The following is a 25,216-nucleotide window of genomic DNA, read 5'->3' as shown; positions in this document are numbered from 1 at the left end:
CCGAATACAAAAAAAGAAGTTATAATGGCGTTTGATAATATTTGTATAGAAATTAACCTTAGTTTACAGGCAGGATCAAGACAGATGCCACTTCGAGGTAAAAGATGGTTTGATAAAAAATGTTCTAAAGCCCATGGAGATCAACTTACAGCATTGAAAGCCACGCCTAAAAATCGCGTAGATATAGCTACGGCAAGATGTACATATAAAAAAGCCATTTTAGAGAGGAAAAGAGATCTGAAGGATGTAGCATGGGCCCAACTACTTGACCCCGAAACCTTAAAAAATAGTGGTTTATTTTGGAAAATCATAAATCAGCCACTATTTTCAGGCGATGAGTATACTCCCCTCGAGGCAAATATTACAGACGAGGGTTGGATCAAACACTTCAGCAAAATATACTCAGAAATTAGTAATCTAGAAGCCCCTGCTGTAATCCTTGAGGCCACACCACTGGAAAATAGAAACAAAGAGGTCCCTGCTGTTATTTTTGAAGCTGCAGAAGTGGAAAGGGCAATTGATCTGACTTTGAAAAAAAAAGCACCGGGCCCTGATGGGGTACCGGCGGACGTCTTTAAATGTGCCCCGAAATTCTGGTCTAAAGTTTTATGTAACGTTTTTAATGCTCTCAATCATGACAACATCCCGGCCTCATGGAAAAAATCCATCATCATTCCGGTCTTTAAAAAGGGTAACAGGCAGGACCCCTCCTGTTACAGACCTATTTCACTAATTGATTTGTCTGTGAAAATATTGGGCAGGGTCATTTTATCTAAACTGAATGATTGGTTGAATGAGAAAGGGGTCTTATCAAACGTCCAGTACGGATTTAGACCAAAACAGAGCACGATAGATCAAGGACTTAATTTGCACTTATTGGTTGATAAATACACTAGGGCCAAGGAGGGGTCCATGTACCTGGGGTTCATGGACCTTTCCTCTGCTTTTGACCTCGTAAACCGTTCAAAACTGTGGCAAATCCTCATTGATATGGGCCTAGACAGGGCTCTGGTTAATCTCATGGCGGATTTGCATACTGGCCTTACAGCTTCAGTTAGAGTAACCTCGGAGGGCCGATGCACTAGTCACTTTAACTCCAAAAGGGGTGTTAGGCAGGGGTGCATATTGGCACCCCTCCTATTTACCATCTATATAAACGCACTAGAATCAGCATTAAAAGAGGCATCTCTTGACATCCCGCGTATAGGAGAACTGGGGATTCCGGTTCTCCTGTACGCGGATGATGCCGTCTTGCTCTCACGGACTGGTGTGGGCTTACAACGCCTCTTGGATGTTTTTGAAAACTTCATGGGTTTTTTGGACCTAAAGATAAAGGTAAAAAAGTCTCAAATTATGATAATGGGCAGGATCAAAAAGAATAAGAACGTAAAAACATTGACATGTGGGAAAGAAGAGTTATGTAGAGTAGCCACTTTTCCTTATCTGGGAATCACCTTCGATGAGAGAGGCAACTGGGGTCCTCAGTTGAAAAACAGAAACATCTCAATTGCCAGATCATCTTCTGCACTTCAGGGGTTTTCCAAAAAATTAGGGGCAAGGCCAATAGCAACCCTATTGAAAATGTATAAAGCAAAATGCCTTGCAGTGGCTACATATGGTAGTGCAATTTGGGGATACTGTTCCCCAGACAGCATACAGACAACGGAGAACAACAAATTTTTAAGAGCTGTCCTCTCTGTGCCACAGTCCACTCCATCTTATATAGTTCACACTGAATTAGGAGTAGGATATATTTCAGACATGATTAAAATGGCACCTGTTATAGCTTGGCTGAAGATCTGGTTGAACCAGGAAATCCCTCTTAACCACATTATTTTAAAGGACTGCCTGCAGCTAGATAAAACAAACAAAATTTTGTGGCTAGCATACATCAAAGACAGTCTTGTTAAGTTAGGGAGACCTGAGCTCTTTTCTTCCCCGGCGTCCATAACAACAAAGGACATCGCCTTGATTAAGGGATTGATGGGAGAATTGCTAACCATGGAGAGGGAACAAATGGAACTACAAAAACCAACGGTGAGGGCCAGCATTATTATGAGCACCCAAGTAGGCCCTGAATTGTATTTGACTACCGTGAACCACGCCTATCACCGATTTCTTTTGACCCGATTTCGGTTTAATTTGATTCACTTGAACCTTGGTCATTTTCCAACCTGGAGCACCCCTGATAACGCAATGCCGTGTTCTTGTGACAATTTTTCCATCCAGAATACAATGCACTTTTTGATGTTCTGTAGTCACTACACGGCAATAAGGAACACATTTTTGATCCCCATCTTAAAGGAGGCAGGGTTCTTTCAGGTAAAGCCAGCATTCCTGTTTTTACAATTATTGCAGACCCCCAGGATTATGTTTCACGTTGCCAACTTCCTTGTGGGGGCTGTAAGGATTAAGAAAAGGAAGATGACCCACAACCTTCATAATATGGTTCTATAGTGGATTAAATTAGATACTGTTTATACTTCAGGGAACGTTTACTAAATGAAATTGCTATGTGAGACTGTAAAATGTACAGGAAAATGTGGTCCTACTTAACTGTCCTCTTTTTATCGTATTTTAACATTTTTTAAATGTATTTTTTAAAGGATAATACTTTTATATTTGTTTGTAAATATTTGGATTGTGTAAATTATTCATGATTTTAGCCTCTATTAACTATGTATTTTAGATTATGTGAATATTGTATAGTGCTATTGTCTTTTTATGATATTGATTTATCGAAATAAAGTATTTTGACTGACTGACTGACTGGTTCTTCTGTGGTAAATACAGGATATAATTCTTCTACTAACATAGATTGTCTCCACCTTTTCATTTGTTTATCTCTGGTCTCTTTTGGAAATTTAGGGTAACATTTACACCAATTTCGTCTCTTCTGGACCTGTCTCGCTCAAATGCCTTTGTCTACCATTCCTCTAGAGCTTCATATTGCGTTAATCTTGGTCTGGGAGCCTAGTCATATGATTTCTTAAGTTATATAAAATTCTTCCATAAAAGGTACCATGTTCTGGAAATGACAAAATACTGTCTTCCTTAATGTACTCTATCCAGTTTTCTAACCATACACATGTGTGATAGCCCCTTTCTATCATCATGTATGATGCGGGCGTATTAGGTGGTGGAATAATAACCCCTTCTCTGGTTTTAATAATGTTGTCTTTTTTTAAATAATTCTTTATTCTGCTGAAAAGCAACATCTTTCTTTTTTCTCCGTACATGATATGAGGTCTTCCTCTAATTTGTTGTTTTCTCGCAAATACTAAATATTTTCTATCAGGACGGTTTCCTATAAATGCTGGATCTAAATGCCACATATACCGCTATTTAAAAAAACCAATTAATTCAATTGCTTTGGTTTGTTTACTTTGCAGAAATATTTCTCCAATACCAGCGCGTCTCTTAATTTTAATGACCAATGCGGTTTAAACTTACAAGCAACTTTAACCAATGATTGCGCGGCTTTTCTGGTGATGTGAATCTCCCTCTCTGCACTCACCCTTCCTTTACACTTTTCTCACAGCTACACACCCGCTGTTTCTTTCTTTCCTGTAATAAACCACAGACTCGGGAAGAAGTTTAAAACCTTTATCTATGAGAGATTATCTGAGTCAAAATGAGAAAGCCACAATCTTGTGACTATGAATTTTACGAGCAAGAATATAACCAGAAAATCACAGTAACACCTTTAGACATTGGTACCTGGGAAGGATGAGAAGGGGAAATAGCACAAGGACACACCACATAGATTATATTTACTTAGAATGGTGCAATGACCAATCCTGGTCACGGGCTGGGTCAAAATCTGGACCAGGCTCCCAACTAATCAGGTGCCCACGGGACAAGACCAGTGCAGATCAGGACAGGTGACCTCAGCGATCACCTATTGAGTGTGTTGGGTCAGTGACAGGTCAGCTATTCGGACAAGTCGGACAATTTCGCTATCTAAACGAACTTTAGTTATACCATTTCGAGGGCAATGTACCACCCCTAAATGTTGCAACTCGATGTGTTCCCCTTCAGTGATTGGTGATTGGTTGAAAAGATGAGGAGAGGTCATCACACCATACCAAGATGAGATCATCTAAATTGTCTTGAATTGATCAAGTTCCCACCCACAATTTACTTTCTCACGTCTTTATTCCACCCACCAATATTGGCATACAAATTATATACATTGTATTTTTTTTAGTCTTCTTGCTTCCTCTTTAGAGGTTAGTAGAGCAGGTTCCCAGGAACATCCTGAGTAAGAAGGGTGTTGGCAGCTATTCAATGCCAATTCTTCAGCAATTTCAGATTCTGAGTGCGCTTGCGCTGCATCGCCCAATGATGGCGTATGTGACAGTATTCAGGCCCAAAGCACGAGCTATCAGCAAAGTCAAAGAGAAACATATTGGAATAGAAAAATAAATGAATGCACTGTATACCACTTATCTCTACTCTAACCCATTACTTTATTTTAACTTTTGCATTAACGGTTAAGCAGGACGAACAAACTTAGCACAAGCTGCAGCATACGTGTGAGCATGTGAGGTTTGAAGCGGCCATTTCTGGCACTAGTGCGCAGAAGCAAAGATTTCTCACCAAAGCAGAAAAGACGTCGCACCACGTGAGTGTGGCAGCGCATGCGCAGTGAAAATCCCGCGTTGCTGCGGCCATTTTAATGCATTTGAGTTACGGTTAGTAAAAGCACATAGGCAAGCTTTCCCTAGATACAAGAAATGTCGTGAAATGCAAATATTAGTTAACGAAACATGTTGGTTATTACATTACAGGTTATTTCGAGAGGGTTGAGTACAAGCAAGTTTCTGTACGTATGAAACCTTGCTCCATCACACGGAAATCCTCTCATCCCCCTTCGCTGTTACAATGGCATAAGGGGGTGGACTGGTGTGCTCACCAGGGAAAAAAACAAGTCTATGAAGCCAGAGGTTGTCCTAAAAAACATATTAAGATTTGAAGCAGGTGGCGAACTATCTTGGATTGGGCCCGCTATAATGTCTGTCGCAATGATTCTTCTGTGGGGTGGTGGTGGTGGAGTTGATAAGTTTGTAGTGATGTTGCCTTCCAGTTGGATGTGGTGGTTGCGGTGGTTGCTGTATTGCAATGAAACAATAAAAATGGTTATAAAAAAAGAAAGTACAAACATGTAATGGGCACTCCTGGAACTTGTGCAACAATGGGTCTAGAGATTACGTACTTTCAGTTCTAGATTGAATGAAGAAAACCCATGGAACAATTGAACTCTATGAATTGACTTGATAATATACTTTATACAATTATTTATGGCCATCCGTTGGGTATAAAGCCTCTCTTTTGTTTACGTGTTTACCTTTCCTTTTCAAAAAATGATAATTAACTGTGAAAATGAATGAACTGTGAATCGTTTGACTTTTTTTGTAACCATTTATTTTTAAGCCTGTAGAACCTTTTGCCCGTGATGACCTTGCTAGAAACCTTTCTATTTCTTGGGATCTATAAGCATCTTTTATTTACATATAATGTATTCGAGTATGTCTCCAACCCAAGATGGCTTTATTCTTCTAATCATTATCGAAATCCAATGAAAAAAATGAATCAAAAGCAATTGGAGCAGTCATGCGCCATCCTATAGTAGTCGTGTTGAAATATCACTCCACTTTCTAAGAGTCTGCTCCGTCACCAGCCGCTCAGGGAATAGCATTAATTTTCCATGACCGTGACATGTCTTCAGCCTACGTGTGCATGATGATGTCATGCAGGCAGCCTGTCGCAGATCGTATTCAGTCCATGGTGCCTGGCTTTTATATGGATGTACAAAAAAAAGTAATGGATGGAATTCTTTAATTAAGCTCGCCCATGATAGTTACTCTGAACTGCATCTCCATTGTTCTATTGCACACCATGCCACCTCAGTTTGGACCCAGCCATATGCAAATCAATCTTGACCCTGCTCCACTGGAACAATTCAATCCGAACTGCCAGGCTAGGTTCTCACTGAACCAGGATACAAGCAATCAAGGACCAGTTTCGCCCTAGGGAGGACACATTACCCAGTTATAGCTTGATTCTGGGGGCACAGTGTCCACGGGACCCACATCTGGGCATACCCATGCTGATGAATCCTAACTACGGCGAAACCAGTCCTGTGTTGAATGTGTTCCAGTATGCAAATAGGTGATAATGATGACATGGCACCCTCCATGAAATGAGTAGATGCCCTTTTGGGACAGAAACTGTAAATCTGAAAATGCATTTTACTTAACGGGAGTTTTCAAATAACTATTTCTGTGCATTCCATCTCCCTTTGGGACCCGGGTGAACACTTTCAGCGGATGGCTACTATGTGCATTATTGTAGTGTGTGACCACAGGGGCAAGTCTCCCCTCCTTGCGTGTGTTTTGTTGTGCTTATTTTGCAGGGCCTTGTCAGAACATGCCCTCACTTGTTGAGTTTACATGTCTATGTTGTGTACATGGAAAAGAATGCATGTCACAATTGGAATATTACATGAGGTTTATATATCACCTATAAGGTGCTGAGAACTACATATGGTTGCATCCACCTTTTGGTTCAACAGGCATAACCGAAGTTTTATCCCCTCCTCTGGTTGATATTTGTTCTGTCAACCGGGCACAACACGTTGTAGTACAAGAGCCCTGGACCCGGTGGGACTTTGGCAATGGTGCTAAAACATGCCAATTGAATAAAAAGGGTTTTGGCCCATCTTATCCCTTAACTAGCCCCTCATATCAATTTTTTAACTATACCCGAAAGTCCACTATTAAAAGGATACTTGGGTAGTTCAAGGAAGGTTTAGCCCTGAGTAGATAAAATATCCAAAGTGCTCCCTGAAATATAGTTTAGTCCATCCTGGTTTTTAGAGGACCGGTTTAGATCCAGTGATGAAGCATGCCACTAACAGAACAGGTGAGGGCTTAACAATAAAGCTTCAGGGTTTCCTAATGTGGGGGTTGCATTCTCTTTCAGTCTTGGGTATGGGATTCCCTTTTGTGTTGTGGTGTCCAGCTTTTGACAGTTGGTCTTCATCCAATTGGTAATTCTAATCATGCAGGTATTGAGCTTGATTCAATTACTGGGCGTCTTGTCCGTGAAGGAGAGAGAAGCGGATGTTAATGTGGGAGTGGATCATGCTAGCTAGAGGGACCATGTATACGTTGAAAAAGGTAAGGCTCATGGAGAATTCTTGTGGAGCTCCGTAGATGAGGTAACAGGCATCCAAAGTGTACGGTGCAAGGGTGATAAACTGAGTTCTTCCAGTCAGGAAGAAGATTCATTGGAGTGCCTGTCCTTGGATTTCGATGTTTTGTATGTGTTGAATGACGATAAGATGGGAGACTGTGTCAAACACTGCAGAGAGGTCCTGGAGGATGAGGGCCACTGTGTCTTGTATGTCCAGATTCATGTGGATGTCTTCCTTGTTGGGCTATCAGGGCACTTTCTGTGTTTTGGTTGGGTCTGAAACCAAACTAGTGGTGTTGAAGAGTTGGTGGCTGTTAAGCTATTCAGTCAGGCATCTGTTGATGATTCTCTCTAAGACCTTCGCTGGGAATAGTAGCAGGGAGATCAGCCTGTAGTTGGTGAGCATTGAAGGACCAGCGTAGGGTTTCTTAAGCATTGGGAAGATTGCATGTTTCCAAGGGTCCAGGAACGTCACGGAAGAGGTGGAGGCATTAAGAATGGTTGTTGAAATGTTGCTGATGGTTTACAGTTCACTAGAGTAGGAGTGGTGGGAGCAGGGGTCTGATGTGGCTCCTAAGTGGATGGACTTAATGGTGGCTGTGGCTTCTTCTCGGGTGATTGGCCATTTTTTTAGCATTATAATAATAATAATAATAAGCATTGGTTCTTTGGATAAGATTTGGAGGCTTTTAGTGAGGTTTGTCTGGTCTAGGTTATTTGTTGAATTTCCTAAAAATTGAGGTGATTTTGTTGCTGAAGAATTAAGAGATTGTTTCAGAAGGCCTGAGACTGGATGATTGAGTCGGAGGCAGCCTCTGGTGATGTGAAATCCTACACAATGGCAAATATACCGTTGGTGCTGGCTTGGATGCGTTTTTGGTGGTCTGGATCATTTGGTGGTAGAGTCTCAGGGCTGATTCAAACATGTTTATGTCTGTATAGTCCTGACTCATTCTCCACTTACACTATAGGTGTTGCAGTAGCATTTCATCAGTCTGAGCTCCTCTATGTACCATCTGAGCTGAGAACTTGTTTTGTTGCTGCTTCGTGTACCAACTGGGCTGGGATCTTTTTGTGTTACTGTGTTTGAGGGAGGCCCGGGAGTTGGCGCAGGAGGTGATCAGATTGTAGGTGCTCTCTCCTGTTTGGGGGTACATTTTTCACAGCCCTTTCACACCCAGCCAGCAGAACACCTTCCTAGTCACACTCCCCAGGTCCCAGAGCCTCCTGGGTGCTTGAAGGGGTTCATGTTTATCACTGGATACGAGGGCCATTCCACAATAATTGTAGGAGAACCAACCAGGTTCCCCCAGCAGGTCTATTCCTCCAACTGTTCCTTAGGGACCATAAGTGGGCCCTGCAGACCCATCCTAGCCTTAGGGGTCACTGTTAATTGCTCTGTTGTGTGGCAAGGCCTTTGATCCTCCTACTGGGGGGCAGAATAATTAACTTGGCCCAGTGGGGCAGGGACTAGGGCTTGGAATCTAATTATGAGCTGAGTCAAGAAGTTATGGTGAGTCCTAAAATATCATAAGGAGTGCAGATATGAGGTTAAGGACTGTAAATCTGCACTCGGAGGGCATATTTATCTATAGATTGGAAGCTTGATGAACACTGTATGCCTGAGTGAAAGTGTAGATTCCCCCACTATTATGTAATACAGTGTAAGCACTACAGGACTACATTATAAATGCCCACTCACATTTTGAAATGAAATGAAATGAAAAGGGGATTTGTATAGCGCGGCTGCTGCCCGAGGGCGTCCAAGCGCTGAGTAGAGAGCACAGTACTCTGAGGGAAGTAGGAGTGGTTAGTTTTTAAAGAGGAAGGTTTTTAGGTTTTAAGAGTTTTAGGTATATAAGGCCTACCCCTGGTCAGTACCAATCCTAGAAGAGTGCCTTCTGGTCCCAGTTACCTGTGTGCAGATACCGGTCTGCGCAAGATAGTGGTCTCACACCAGCAACCTACACTTAAGTTAAAATGTAAGCAGGCCAGACCCTCTTCCTGTAGCTGCAAAGCATAGGCCTTATCTTGAAAGGCAAATGCTGGCAGTTTGCACTCTCAGTACACTTACTGTGAATTGACTGTGATTGAGCCGCTGGCAGTGAGACTCCATGGGAGGAACCTATTTGCTACGTAACCCACAGACTGTTTCACCTCAACTCTCCAGGATAATAAAGAGGATGAGAAAGACTGTTGTCTTCCTCTGCCTGAGTCTTGATCTCTGGATGGGTTGAAAGATCTACTTCAAAGTTAGTGGAGTTTCTTGCACTTTGCTGTTAATTGGTTCCTGTAGACCCTTACATTTCTGTACCGCTGAGGAAGACTATGCACAGAAGAGGCTAAAACCAATGCATGAGTAGTAGCTCTAGCCTGCTTAAACTTTTCTAGAGAATGATTAGCCATTCCAAAAAAAGAATACATGCCATAAAAAGGTGTGCCCAGCAATTGCACATAAACAGTCCCAGAGAAGCCGGATGATCACATCAAAATGTCTTTTTAAGGCCACACTAGAACCCGTCAAATGCGCCCCCAATTCTACTGTGTTGAATAAGTCTGAATAGTTTAAGTAGCTGTGTGCATACCATGTAGAGTATTAAAATCCAGCAAGTGCTCCAGCAAAGTGTACCCAGACATGGACACTAAGTCACACAAACCCAGGGACTCCCCAGTCATCAGACAGGCTGTATTTCAAGATCTTAATCCCAGGTTACCAGATGCAAATATCTTTTATCCCAAACAAATCACTTTTCATGGACTCTCTACCACAAGGAACTGTGGAGAACGTATTATGTTTCAGCTTAGATAAAAAAGCCTGAGCTGCGGGACTCACGTTTTTGAGGTATCCACAGAAATGAGCGATCAGTTGGTGCTGGGCTCTACAGCATACCTAGCCCCTGCAAGAACGGATTGACGCTTCTCCCTTACATCTTTTAGCCAAAGCCCGAATTAAAAGGCAAAAGGTGTTCAAACATCTACTTCTCAGGAAATAGATTATATTTTGATTGTTTCCTATGAAGCTGGATGTCGCATGTCTTTGCAGCTTTCTCAATAACATTTGAAAACCACAAATATTTGGCTCACACATGCCATTCATGAATCGTATTTTGGAGAGAAGTGCATTCTTCAAGTCCAGAAAACTTTTGGAGAGATTAGATTCACCACCTCACTCAGGTCATCATTTCCATTTTTAGGTCGAGCTTTAGAATGAGGCTTGTTAGTCTCGCCTTAATTATGGCCGTGTCATCATTTGTACCCTCCCTTGGCTATTGTCCCCTTCACTTCAAGTGTTACACTGTATGGTACGTGTTATTTAGAGCACTATTCCCCCCCCCCCCTTCCCGCCCGCAGTCCCATTGCCTAGCCTTCTTCCCCCTCCCCGCACCCCCATTGTCTGTGCCATCTCGCACTCCCCGGCACTACCGCTGTCCGTGCCTTCTTGCATCCCTGCCCCCACCCCCATTTGCATTGCAATAGGCCTTGCGTAAATGCGAGTTTTATTTTAAGAGTTCGTGAAATGTGGAGTGTGAAAATTCGCTCCTAGGGTGCCTGAGAGAGTGTTGCAATGTGGGCCAGGGCCTCTCCCGTGGCGAGAGTTTGACACCTGACCAACCTGTTGTTACGGGTCATGTTTGTGTGATGATGGACACGGCTCGGGACGTTTTCTGTTGGCACAAACAAAATCACGTCTGCATCAAACAAACACCATTAGTTTGATTCTAGTTTTCACCAGCAATCAGTGTAAGTTTCTTGGTAGTACAAGGTATATGCCCACTCTCCATTCCCGCTCATGTCCCCGTCAGTTTACTTTTTTCCTGCCGATGGCTGTGGCCTGGAACCTACTTCTCTGCAGCTTAATAAATTGATACTGTTTAGTTCCTACTTCCCACTCACTTAGTTTCTTTCCGATGGCTATTGTGTAATTTATGAAGACCTTAGGGTAGAGCCGTCAGGGATCTGCCGGGGATTACCTAGGACCACGTGGATTACTCTTTATGTGATGAGTTGTGTATTGTTTTGGGTGCCTGGGAGGACAATGAGTGATTCTATAAAGATGCACAGTGTGGTTTTTCACTTGGCGAGCTAGAGTTACTGCCTGCTTGGGTGTAGTACTGATATGAGAAGCGGTTTGCTCGCAACACGGGTGCGGAATCAAACAACAAGCCTTCAGGGGCAGCCGGATGTGGCACGAGTCATAATCTGTGTCCAAATGGCAGGATTGTCTTATTTCACATGGGTCAGCCACTACTTTAAGAGAATGTGGGACTCACTTAAGTTGGACTGAGAAATTAGCATGTGTTTGGGAAGGGGATGGCGACGACAACACCCGTTGTTAGGCAGATCATTCCATGTGAATTCATTTCCCGGTGACGTGCTATCTGTGTTAATGCAAATTCTTTAACTATAACGATTAGTGTAGCTCCATTCACGTTTAGCAAGAGCATAACAAGCACATTCAATATTCCAGGTACATTCTTGAAGTTGATGAATTAATAAAAAGCCTTCAAGCTGCTATTGACTAAGAGGAAGTGATTCCTGTCATGTTTTGCTCACATTTGTGCTCACCAGAGGAGTGTGGCCCAGACATGATCAAGTTACATATCTTAGCAGTGAAACAAACTATGGCTGGGCATAGTGTGCGTAGCGCCACTATGCACACTATGCAGAATTTTGGAGAAAATATGTAGAAAACGAGCGCATATCCTGAGGGTCTGTGTGCCCGGGACAGCGGTCCCTCGTGCCTGGGCAGGCTCCCCGGCCTGGCTGGGTTGAAAAGCAGGGACCAGCCCCTAGCCTGCTGTTCTACCAAGGGCCCAGGACAGAGGACCGTCGGTCCCGTGCAGGCCTCCCCTGCTTGTCAAGGTGTCCGTGGGCCCCGGGTCGGAGAGCCCGTCGGGTCCCCTGGGCTTGCTGTAGTGCCTGGGGAGCCTCCCCTTGCTCGGATTGGTTCAGGAGCTCCGGCCAGGGCCCCTGAGGGCACCGGGGAGGGCAGCCTCCCCATCCCAGGCTCCGTCCTCGGTCCTGCTGCGTGGCAGGATGCCGGGGGTGGTGTCCGGCGGGCCCGGGGAAGCTTCCCATGCGCCTTTGGACCTGGGTGCCCCGGCTGGGTCCAGGGGCCCCACCGGGCCCCGGGTCGGGTGCTCCGGCCTTGGGCTACGTCCCCAGGCCTGCCGCACTGCCAAAGGGCCGGAATGGGGTTCTGTTGTGCCCGGGAAGCCTCCCCTTGCTTGGCTGGGTTTAGGAGCTTCGTCCTCGGTACTGCCGCGTGGCAGGGTGCCTGGGATGGTGTCCGGCGGGCCCGAGGAGGCTTCCTCTGGGCCTGGGAGCCCTGGCTGGTTCCAGGGGCCCGCTGGGCCCAGTGTCTGGTGCTCCAGCCCTGGGCCCCGTCCCCCGGCCTGCCGCACTACCAAAGGCCCGGCACGGGGTTCCGTTGTGCCCGGGGAGCCTCCCCTTGCTTGGCTGGGTTCAGGAGCTCCGGGCTCCGCCCCCGGTCCTGCCACGTGGCAGGTTGCCCGGGACGTGGCCCGGAGGGCCCGGGGAGGCATCCCCTGCACCTTTGGGCCCGGGGAGCCCTGGCTGGGTCCAGGTGTCTTGTCGGGCCAGGGGACGGGGGCGTTGGCACTGGGGCCCCGTCCTCCGGCCTGCTGTTCCACCAAGGGCCCAGGACATGGGACCATCATTCCCTTGCAGGCCTCCCCTGCTTGTCAAGGTGTCCGCAGGCCCTGGGTCAGAAAGCCCGTCGGGTCCCCCTCGCAGCCTCCATGGCTGGGGCCCAGCTGGCGCCCTGGACCTCCGGTCCCCCATGGCCCGGCGTGCGCTTACTCTTTCGTTGGGGCCCAGAGCGTCCAGATGGCTTCCCTTTCGTGCTCGGCCATCTGGTCGCACGCAATGCTTTCCTATGAGGTGACCAGATGGCCGGGCTTCCCTGGAAGTCCCAATGAGGGGCCATTTGCCTCCTAGAACCCAGCAGGGGCTCCAGGAGGTTGGGTACTTTCGCGCCTTGGGAGGCGCGAAAGTACCTTCTATCACCTTCTGTGCACGGATTACAAGAAAGGGGGGAATTTTCATCCGGATTACTAGGGAGAGGGTCAGTCAGAGTTCCGTGAGGTCCGGCGATGCTGAGACGGGGCAAGGCAGCACCAGGGCCCGCCCGCCAGGGACCATGGTCTGCACCTGCCTCTCAGCCCCTTCCCGATGGTCCTTTTTTTCAGAGTTTGCTCAGCCAGACCTCCGTGATGTCAGGCGATGCTGAGATGGGGGAAGGTAGCACCCGGGCCCACCGGCCGGGGCCCCCAGGGGCCCGGGTCTGCGTCTGCCTCTCAGCCCTTTTTCCCGATGGGCCTTTCCTCCGAGCCTGCTCACCCCGGGAGCAGGCAGGGACGCAAAGCCGGTATCCCCCATGCAGGGCGGCCTACCATGGTTTGTCCCCGGCTGTACACCGATCGATTGGGCACTCTCGGTCGGTTTAGGGATGGACTGTTTGGCCAGCCTCGGCTGTTGTTTTAAGGAAAGCGCTTCCACCCCGACCCTTCACCCTACCCAGCAGAGCGAAGGCCAAGCGGCCCCGGCCAGGGTTTTGGAAGCTGAGACCGGGGCTTGTGCTCCGTCCAGCGGGCCCCCGGGTGCGGGAGCCCCCCGTCCTGCAAGCCAGCCAAGGGTCCGGGCGCTGGGGATGGGGGGTCCACTGGGGCCCGTGGAGGCTCTCCCCGGCCTGGCTGCTTTCAGAAGCAGGGACCGGACCGGGGAGCAGGGGTGGCTGGCTTTAGCTGCTACGCTGGCAGAGCGGAGTTTTCTGCCCACCGCTATCACGCTCTGAGCTTAGTAGTGCACTGCATAAGCAAAACAGAAAGAAGTTAATAAAGCGCACAATTTGCTGTGAAACAGTGGAAGCCAAAACATATATAAGGATTTATACTAGGTAATATACATCATAATGTTTTTTTTAAATTTATGTTCACCAGAATCACTCATCGTCTAACCGCATTCTTGTTTGATACCAGGGCTGTCCGCAATACTTCCTCGCTCTATATCATATGGAGTTAAAGGTTATATACCTAGTATGTATTGAGCCAATATTTTTTAGTGTAGTGGGACAGTACTGTCTATATTAGCACAAAAAACATTCTCCTTTTCGACCTTCTCTCAGGCATTTTTAACACTATATATATGTATATACTGTATATATGTGCGTACAAAAATTGAAACATGAAAAAAACCATAAAACCATGTCACATATCCCAAACCACCAGGACACACATTTGCTAGTAATTAATAAATTAGATGATTGCAATAGATTGCCTGCGTGCCTTCACTCTTTGCATTCCCTGCTTGACGATATGCCGAAGTTTGCTACCAAGACGTTACTCTACTTGTACATATCAACCACAACATTTTGTCACAAATCTGGGTGTCTCATAGTTTAAAAACGAAGTGTCTAACAGTTGTTGATCTGGTGCTCAAAGTGTTCAGGGCACATACGTGGACTCCGTTGCCTGCCTTGACTTTCTACTCATTCCTCAGGAATGCGCTGTCCTCAAACCAGAACTTGCTGGCACCTTTAAACTACCCAGTGCGGCATCCAACTTCCCGTCACTCGTCTTTGTTTTATCTGGCCACTCATCACTAAACAGCATCTTTGTACAATACTTCTACCCCCATTGTTGTTATTTTACCCATATGCCTATCATGCTCTCTATTGCTTGTTGCCCCTTAGTACAACATTACTGTGTGAAATATTAGGCTGTGCATATCGAACAAATAGGGCTTGATTTTTTTATTATTGTCGTTTTTTTATTGATTTTCACAGAATTGGAGCATTACATCATGGCTCCAATGGGGCGATACTTGTCTATCTCTGACAACAACAGTACATATCATGCTCTTTTTTTTTTTATAAATTCTTTTTGTCAACGGCCATTGACATAAAATATACAGTACAGAGGATTCAGCATAGTCACACATTGTCATGCTCTTCTTGTTGGGGATTCAGCATGCCTTGAAGGTGTTGCAGCCTTGCAGCCACGGTGCATTTTTCTTTTGCCGGTGGAGGGATTTGGTTAACATCCAAGGAGCAGGCAATGAGCCCTGGTTAGGTGGTGTGGTTGAAATGCCCTTTGCAGTTCATGCACGTTAGACCAGCAGCAAATATAGAGTCAAGTGAGGGCATTATTTATTCACCTGCGCCATTTTCGAACTTTGGGATTTGCACGGAATGAGCCACCGTAGTGGCCCATGGCTGCCTGTCCATAATCGCTGTTATCATGGTTTCTCTGCTATATTGACTAAGCAGTCTGCCCCGTGCGGAGTGTGGCCACCACAGGAGTCTGAATGAGGGCCTTTACCTTTGATCAGCTGTCATGCATCCCAGCAGTCAGGGCTTTAAGTGGGATGAAAAAACTTGGGGGGGGGGGGCGTCTCTCAAAGGGGCGTGGCCAATGCAATTAACGGCGTGGCTTAAAACATGTAAGGTAAAAATCTGTGCTGAGCACAGTGTGACGCCCAACTTGTATTTTGCTGTTTGTCGTTGCATCCAGATATATGATACAACAAGTAAGATCATACCACCAACAAGCCAGGCCTATTGGCTTTGTCAATGGTTGTTAGTTGCATAAGATAAATAAGCAGCAACTATGGCTTGTATATTATATAGAAAAAGCTTCCACTTAAAGCCCTGGTGACACCAAGACAATGTTGCTACTTCCGAGTTTCAAAAAGAGAAGGGAAATCCAGAGAGAAAATGACTCTCTTAAACCCCTTTGCCGCGGGCGCAATTTCGCGGCAGTGCGGCACTTCCGCAAAATGGGCGGGACGCGTCGGCCGCTGGCCGACGGCAGCACTAGCGAGGTAGTGCTCCCGTCAGCCAATGGCCGACGGCAGCACGCAAGGGGTTAAAGGATTTCTATTCCTCTACAATGCTCACCTGGCATGATGTCATAACTTCTTCACTAGTGGGAAGTGAGCAGTGTGAGCCCACGTGCAACTTCTGACCCGAGGAACCAGAGTGCTCATTGTCGAGAGAAAAGCTCAGAAAAAATGACTCACTGCGAAGGTAAAATCTTGACCAGGAACTAGCACTCAACCTATCCAAACCATGCTCCATCGCAGTCGGTCTTAAACTTTGGCTTTGTCCCAGTTCAGCACAACTAGATAGCCGCGAGTGGTGTTTTAAACTTTTTGGCGCTAGAATGCACTTTTTTATTTTAACTTTAACAATTCCTATCTCCTGTTCCCACATTGGATTTTTGTCATTTTGTTGTCATTGTAAAGATAAGAATAGTCACTATGTTTATAAAGTGATGATGGATATGTATTGTGTCGTGTCTTTTACTTATTTACTATTTTGGTGATATTAAATGTTTTACACACCTGTCTCCTGAGTTAAGTCTGAGTGCTCGTCTACTAAGCTACCAAGGATTAAGCAAGGATTCATTTATTGAGACTTAACTGGACCTTATTAGTGATTGTGCTGATATTACTAGCCGAAGGTACCTAACTCCATCTACTAATAACCCACCATCCTCATCTTGTTATCTGAGATTAGTAAATAAGATGTTAGTTGCTATTCAATGATGGACCACTGATTTGTGTGAAGACCCCACCATGTGTTTGATACGCATATTTAATATAAACTGTGGGCTTCAAAGCCATACTGTATTCAGGGACTTTTTAAAGGTATTTCTCTTGTCTGGATGACATCAGGTGAAAACATTTCAGGATGCATAAGAGCAAGTGACACAAAACGATGTTTATGACTATTTGTTTCTTCGTTTCAGGAAAAGTGGAGCAATTGGCTCGCGGCTGACTGGAGCTGGATGGGGAGGATGCACTGTGTCAATGGTTCCTGCTGGTTTTGAGGAAGATTTCATAGCAAAAGTGCAAGATGCTTATTACAAGGGTGAACGCTTATCTCAGCTTAAAAATAGCATATTTGCCACCAAACCTGGTAGTGGAGCTTTAGTTTTCCTGGAATCTGATAACAATTAAAAGCAAATTAAGGGTATTTTCACTTGGCAAAATTGAAATTAACGTCGTGTCTGTTTTCTAGTCCTTCATTAAGTACCCAACTTTCATGAAACATAAGAAGTAAGATGTTTACCAGATTTATCCGAGATGTAAAAATAATTAGCAATTCTTAAATGTACTTTCAACATTTTTCTTTCCTGCAAAGATCTTCATTTACAAATATTAACATGATACTTCAATTGCCATGCCATTATGACCTAAAGAAGTCTACAGATTTCTAAAGAAAATGCAATAAGTTTCTTTAAAAAAAGGATACATAAGACAACTGAATGACCCGCATAATGGAACGTTTTATTTTTATAATCCAGCATTGTGTTTCATTTTAGTTGTAAAGAAGAACTAAGCATCATCATTCTCCAAAATATCTTCTTCTGACACATGATCTTTTCTAAAAAGGTCGCTGGAAAATGGTATTTTCTCCTGTGAAAAAATAAAAATATTTTAATAGTAAATGTACAATCACAAAAAAAGTAAGAAAATTATTTTTGGGACTTTTTACGAATAGTGATTTTGATTGTGTAAGTAGTGATCTTAACAAAATAGGCTGTGCTTGTTTTTCAAGGTTGCTGAGGGAAAGTGCTTTAAAATAAAGAAAATTAGACTCGCAGACCATGGTATAATTGCACTTTAGAATGCGTTTAAACTGAAAATGTTTTCACATAGAAAATGGAAGGCAGAAAATTGTGCACATGAAAGAGTCCTATTCAAATGTATTGTTAATTTAGTAAAGGACTCCTAGACTAATCAAATGTAGGGAAAATGTTTTGTACTTAAACGTATACAAAATAATATAGAAGAACATTTTTTGTACCAAGCGATCATTCTTAAAAGTGCCTCTTAGTTAGGCTTAAAGGCCTTTCCTTTCAGCTCTTGCTTATAGCTTAATTCACATTTATTTAGAAAATTTTGCCTATCACCAGCATCTTGCTTAAGAACGTGCTGATTTCAAATCCCTGTTTCTTTAGCTTCCTCACACCATGATTGTCACTTTCTTAATAAAATGAGCTGCTGTGACTACTTGAATAAATAATGATTTTAGATATATTTAATGACTGCCTTACAGACATTTTTTGCTAGTTTTGCTACATCATATTCAACTTGCTTTGTATTCACAATGGACATACAGCACATCTTTTAGCTTAGGTAAGAAGGTTCTCATGAGAACGTTCCTCCATGCAACAAAGTCTTGAAACAATGGGGGATATGTACAAGGAAGTGGCAGAGTGTGCCGTTGGCCTCCTTGGCTTAATTGCACGCTCTGCCACTTCTGAAACTCAAGGCTGCACCATATTTACAAGAATGTAGTGCAGCCTTGCATTTCCCCCTGCAATGGCGTTGAGCAACTTAGCACCAACGCAGGCACCCTTGCACCAGAGTGCAAGGGTGTCTGCATGCAGGGGAGAATTGTTTATGAGTAGGAAGGTGCCCCTTCCTGCACATAAACAATCCTAAAATGCCATTCTGTCACTTAACCATGGCATTTTGCTTTTTCCATGTGTGCTGCACAAGGCAGCACACATGGAAAAAGCAAAAATGAGGAGAAATAATGCATTTCCCCTTGTTTCGCCAACTTAAGACCAGGGTTTTCATGTTCTTAATTTTGGCACTGCCTCCTATGTACGCCACCCTTGTACACAGGGGGCAGTGTCAATTACAATGGATGTTGCGGTGGAACGCCCACCACAACACCCACTGCACGCACCTTTCACGCTAAGCATAGCGTGAAAGGGAGCCTGATGTACAAGGCAGCGTTAAGCCACGTTAAGTGGCTTAACACTGCCTTGTAAATAAGGCGCAGCCCCTATCGCCACCACAACGTAGGCAAAAGTGACATTGTGGTGGCGATAGGGGCTTGTACATATGCCCCAATGTTTTACACTATATCGACGTGATTGTTTATCGTAGGAATTGAGAGGAGAAGCATCTGAAGTTGACAACACCATCGGACGAGTGGTTTCCATTGGAGGAGGAGAGTTAACACCTTACCGTTATCGATACATCATGTGGTTTTATATTGATGAGTGTTCCTAGCTAGTTAGATTAGAAGAAGAATTAGATGAGAAGAAGACTTTGACTGAGATTCCTTTATTCTGCCTGTGTGTCTTTTATTGGAGAGTGACTTCTTTGTTACTGACAGCTACTACTAAAGGTGACTTTATTCTTCCTATATTTAGGGACTATCTTTGATCAACGCTACTTCAAGTTCACTTTTTTAAAGTGGTTGCTTCAGCAGCTGTAAGGAACTTGCCTACAACTACTCTAGTTCTTTTCATATTCTGAATCCTTCTCTTTTCCGCAAAGAATTCTTCACAGATTCTATTTAGGGTAGATTATGCTCCTTACCTAGTTTAGTGACAATTTTGCTTTATGGAACAGTCTGTAATGATTTATGCTGTCACTAATCAAACATCTATTACCATTTCTGTAAAACAACTAATCTGAATAAAGACAACAAAAATAATTCTAATCCTTTAAGATAAATAAAGGTGTTCAAAATGTCATCAACCTCTCATCATTGACTGAACATTAATCTAACTATTGATGATGTATGCAAGGTTTAACCCTTGTTCTAGCTCTGCTCTAAAACGATGGCAAAGGTCCGTCATCCTTTTCAAGAGCCATCAGGATTTCCCAAGGGCTGAAATCTGTAAGTTGGGCGTTTAGACAAAAGTACCATTCTTGGCTAATCCTCAGGCTTCCTCAGTTTCTGGTAGCAGAGGAAAAGGTTAACACCCTGAATGGAGCATTAAAATGAGCACCCGAGCTATATTAAAAGTAATACCCGATTCCAGTGTCCAGATCCAGGCGGCATGGTGCAGCAGTGTCCAAAAGCGGGTGCGGTTCTGAAGGTGTGAGTACTAATGGGGTCAAAATGTGGCGGTTGTGAGTTTTGTGGTTGTATGCGTTTTTCTTTGCAGGTTGTATGAGATAATAATAAGAAATATCGAAGAGTTTTTGAAGAGATGTTGATTTCCGGATGGTTGAAGTTGAAAGATCTCGGGTTAACAACAAATGCTATAATCTTGTTTGCAGGAGGAGGTGATGAGTAGTGTGAGGTACCATCACTTCCATTGGTAACGTTAGGGACAAGCTGTTGTGTTTGATTAGTCTTTGTTAATGGAGCCTTATTGTGTAAACGGGTGAAGCTGCATTACTTTGTGTGAATTTTCACTGGTGGAGAAGTCACTTGCGAGTGTAGAATATTCTTGAGTGAATGAGATACCAAATTTTTCCTTACAAGAGCAAACAATAAGTTATTTAACTGGTTATTTGAAAGAGTGCATGAAAATGAAGAAAATTGTGAAGGTGGGTGAGCTGGGATTGGGACGGTTGGTGTACTTTCGCGCTGCCATTAGTTAGAAGGTGTCCTGTGCCGTATTGTGATTGGATATTGTTGACTTGAGTTCTTTTTTCCGATTTCTTAAAGAATCAAGTGAAATTTGGGATGTCATTTTTTTAAATAATTTTTTTATTTGACATATATGGAACAGAATCAAAACATTTGAGTTTATGTGAAAATTTGGAAGCTGTCACTATGAACTGTTTTAAGGCTATTAAGAAATTTGTTAGGGGTGATGTCACTATTCCTGTTCAAAAAGGGCATGAGGCTCCTCCTGAGGGTACTACAGCATACATTATGACCACTGAACATGGATTAAGTGCTTGTCTATGTAAAAAAGAAGAAGTAGGGATGTGGCTATACAAGGAGAGGGTGGCCGATATTGATTCAGGAGACGAAATAGTAGAACAAATGTCTTCCCGACCACCAACACCTGTAAAATATACTGACCCTGGAGAGATAAGTGCAAGTGCTCGTCAGACTGTAGCTAGTACTCCAGTGGATTCACATCCATCCCCTATTGAATGACTGTTACAGGTTTTACAAATTGCTCCACCAGTTGTGAGACGGCCAGTAGCTGTGATTTCCATTGATACTGATCCAGTTGCGTCATGAGTGGTTCCTACTGCACCACCACAAATTGAGAGATTGAGAGAAGGTCAAAGGTCTTGGCGACACCAGTTGTTGAAAATGTACCAACAACCCAAAATAAACAGTTCTGTGGGACCACCACAACATTTTCAGACTCTAGTAGATGGAGGAGGAACCCTAGTTGTTATGATTTCTTTAGTTTTGAAAGAACTGACTTGCAATGAAGATGGAGGTTTCACAGCGTGGATTGAAGAACTTAAGGGAGAGAAGGGTAGAAGCACAGAGTACCCATTGGAGTGAAAGAGAAAAAAAAACCTATGGACATTCCTAAATTAAATATAGAAATGCAGAATTGATCTAGGGTTGCCTGGAGTTTGATCACCAAGATCAGTACCAGAGATATGAGTTTACTTGTGTAAGAAGATTACTCGAAGGGCTGCTATGATACATGACAGGTTAGAAGGCATAGCAAAGAAGTATGATGTGGATCTTTCTAATAAAGTGAATCAGCTTCGTAGCTATTGAGTCAAGTTGGATGATCAAGCAATAGAAAACATGCGGATTACAGGAAAGCGTTTGAACATTACTGAATTAGTTAAATGCATACACAGATGGGAGGGTGGAAAAGTTGGTACTTTGATGGGCATAGAAACATGAAAAGAAAAAGACAGAAACAGAAGGAAAACAGGATGAGTTGGATGAGGCGGCGACTTATCCACTGAGGGAAGTAGTTGCATGTACCAATGTACATGTTCCATGGAATAGTGAGGATTTGACAGCATGCACATAAAATTATCCAAAATCGAGAGACTAACAAGTATAGTGGTATGCACAAGTAGAAAGGTTTACACAGATTTCAAAGTGTAGTGGAGAGCCCTAGGTATGTGTCTCGACATTGTGGTACCAGCTGATTTGTTGACAGTATGTAGGTATCAGTGCAGTGACCAAAGGCAGAACCACAGAGAGAGAGAGGAACTAATGCACCTTCTCAATCGGTGAGGGAGAAATATGGAGCAGTAATGACCTTTTTGAAAGCAAAAAGGAGTTCATGAATACTATAAAATAGTGTTGCAGGTTTTTGAACTGCACAGTTTGTTCTCGGATTGAAACCTGAAATTAGCGCTCATATTAAGCAATATGTTATCTGCTGGCAGACAAAGACACTAGACGAGATCTTGCCTCAAGCAAAATATTGCAGTGATGAATTGGACATGAAGCAGAGGGAAATAAAAGAGAAATTCATGTTGGCTCAAGCTAGGTTGGCTTCCAGACTCCTTTTGTAGGAAATCAGAGAGTGGGCGCTCCGCAGGCTGAATTTATAGGAAATCAGATTGGAATGTCAATGCCCCACGGCAGAGGTAGTAGAAGTGTTCCCACAGATGTGAGATTTGGGACAGACGTTGCTACTATGAAAAAGGTTACTGCTTGTCACGTTTGTAATCGGGTGGGGCATTGGAAATGGGAATGTCGATTTATTCTTAAAAATGCTAGAGGATTAATCCAAAATTTACAAGGTATGGCAGGTCACCAGATGCCTGTACAGCAAATGCAGACTCTTATGCAAAGTCAAGCCCAGATGGTGCCCATTGCTTCTATGCAAACAGAAAATCCTAATTTAAATTTAAATTACATGCCAAAGTTTAATGCAAATCAATTCCAGAATGCAATGCCCCAATTACAGAACCAGAATCAGGATGTTGTGGGACAATATCCCTTGTTTGACACAGATGAGTTTGTTTATTATAATTTACAATCACGGTGCCTGAGAGAGGAAGAATATTGCGCAGTCTTAGATGTAGATCAGAGTGGCCCATATGTAGACGCAAACGTCTATGGTCACGATGTGTCTTTTCTGATTGACACAGGAGCTACCCATTCCACAGTTATAGGTAAGTCTGGGACTTCCACTGTTCTATCGGGGAAAACGATCCAAGTAGTTAGGGTTGCACAAAAACAGATGCTAAATCCCATCTCAAAAAAAGTTAGTCTAAATAGGAACCTTTGAACAAAAGCACCAATTTGTGGTTTGTGATACTTTTAGGAAGATATTTGTTATATAAGTTAGATTGTACAATATTATGCACACTGGATGGTGTAACTTTCCAGACACATGATGAGGATGTTGAGGTTAAAATGTTGAGAAAAAATGCTGAAGTAGAAATGTTCCCTCTACTGGCTATTTCTGAACTGCCAGAAGATCTAAGAGACACTGTAAAAGCTAAAGTCTGGGATTTACAGGAAAATACATTGGACTTATAAAAGGTGTAGAACCTGTCCACATCAAAATAAATCTGAATGCCGTTTTTCCCAGAATAAGATCCTATTATTTGTCCTCAGAAACCATTGCAAGAATACATCCAGTGATCGAAAACATGCTTCAGAAAGGCATATTACGAGAGTTGATTGGGAGCCCATGTAATTCACTTATAATAGGTTTACAAAAGCCTGATGGCAAGTATAGGTTTCTTTCGGCCCTAAGGTGGATCAATGCCTTGTTGTCCCATAGTGCCAAATCCTGCTACTGTTCTATTCCAAATTCCCTATGCTGCAGAATGGTTTACATTCATTGATTTGTGGCAGGCTTTCTTCTCAGTGCCCTTGCACGAAGAAAGCTAGTATTTGTTCTCCTTTGTCTTCCAGCATATGGGAACAGTGATGTTGCATTGCTTAAGTGTATATAGAGTCACTCCATTATTAATCAAATCTTAAAGAAAAATCTTGAGTCCCTGCAGATGCCTTGCGAGTCTACCCATGTACATTTTATAGACGATTTACTGGTTGCATCAGATACATGTGATGCTTGTAAGTGTGACGATTCAGAAAGGGGGTGGTGATGGACAGAGCATCTGAGTTAAACAGAACACTCATACCCAGTCAAAGGATCAGGGCTTGATCCATCACCGTTTTTTAGCTCACTGCACCATCCCAGTTCAGAACCTGGCTATATGCAAATTAGTCTGACCCTGGCCCAGTGCATCATGGGAACAGGGCAGACCAAACTACCAAGCCAATTCTTTACTGGAAAGGAAACAAGCTTCCGGGGACCGGTTTATGGCATTACAGCCGTCTTCGGCCCGGCTTGCTTGAATCCTGATGGTGCAGTGAGCAAGGGACTCACATCTGAGCATACCCTGCCACTCCTATAGTGGTCAAAACGATTCAGAAAGGGGGTGGTGATGGACAGAGCATCTGAGTTAAACAGAACACTCATACCCAGTCAAAAGATCAGGGCTTGATCCATCACCGTTTTTTAGCTCACTGCACCATCCCAGTTCAGAACCTGGCTATATGCAAATTAGTCTGACCCTGGCCCAGTGCATCATGGGAACAGGGCAGACCAAACTACCAAGCCAATTCTTTACTGGAAAGGAAACAAGCTTCCGGGGACCGGTTTCTGGCATTACAGCCGTCGTCGGCCCGGCTTGCTTGAATCCTGATGGTACAGTGAGCAAGGGACTCACATCTGAGCATACCCTGCCACTCCTATAGTGGCCAAAACGATTCAGAAAGGGGGTGGAAGCTTGTTTCCTTGCCAGTAAAGAATTCGCTTGGTAGTTTGGTCTGCCCTGTTCCCATGATGCACTGGGCCAGGGACAGACTAATTTGCATGTAGCCAGGTTCTGAACTGGGATGGTGCAGTGAGCTAAAAAACGGTGATGGATCAAGCCCTGATCTTTTGACTGGGTATGAGTGTTCTGTTTAACTCAGATGCTCTGTCTATCACCACCCCCTTTTCTGAATCGCTTGTAAGTGTGACAGCATTGCACTTTTTAATCACCTGGCAGAGAATGGACACAAAGTGTCTCCAGGTAAACTGCAGTACTGTTTAAAGGCAGTTGCTGCGGTGAGTGCTAGTTTGGAAAAGAGCGAAAATATAGTGATCGGAAATCTTGTAATTGTCGGGGTCCCACACTCAGTAGAATTACTGATGGCTAAGGCCAAAACGTAACCTTTTACTCACCATAGCTAAGTTTGCTCGCCTCTGAAAATGTTACAATCAGACGTTGTAATCTATTGAATGTTTCTACTTTGATGCATGTAAATGAACCAGATGGCAAAGTT

The 25,216-nt window shown here is 43.9% G+C and overlaps 2 protein-coding genes across 9 annotated transcripts in view; one reads left to right on the top strand and one right to left on the bottom strand.

Moving 5' to 3' along the window:
* The window catches only part of GALK2 (galactokinase 2), a 1,491,044-nt gene extending 1,471,320 nt beyond the window's left edge, over nt 1-19,724 (top strand). For 4 of the 5 annotated variants that reach the window (XM_078684791.1, XM_078684790.1, XM_078684788.1 and 1 more), the window contains one exon: nt 16,974-19,724. In XM_078684791.1, coding sequence (XP_078540917.1) covers nt 16,974-17,184 — 211 coding nt within the window. In that variant the 3' untranslated portion in view covers nt 17,185-19,724. The remainder of the gene's footprint in view (nt 1-16,973) is intronic. The other variant, XR_013609829.1, reaches the window with a different exon arrangement.
* FAM227B (family with sequence similarity 227 member B) overlaps nt 17,494-25,216 on the bottom strand; it is a 3,234,040-nt gene continuing 3,226,317 nt past the window's right edge. For all 4 annotated transcript variants that reach the window (XM_078684781.1, XM_078684784.1, XM_078684786.1 and 1 more), the window contains one exon: nt 17,494-17,643. In XM_078684781.1, the coding sequence (XP_078540907.1) occupies nt 17,563-17,643 (81 nt within the window). In that variant the 3' untranslated portion in view covers nt 17,494-17,562. The remainder of the gene's footprint in view (nt 17,644-25,216) is intronic.

This window comes from Lissotriton helveticus, chromosome 3_2 (genome assembly GCF_964261635.1).
Source record: "Lissotriton helveticus chromosome 3_2, aLisHel1.1, whole genome shotgun sequence".
NCBI lineage: Eukaryota > Metazoa > Chordata > Amphibia > Caudata > Salamandridae > Lissotriton > Lissotriton helveticus.
This window is presented reverse-complemented; position numbering and strand designations above follow the sequence as displayed.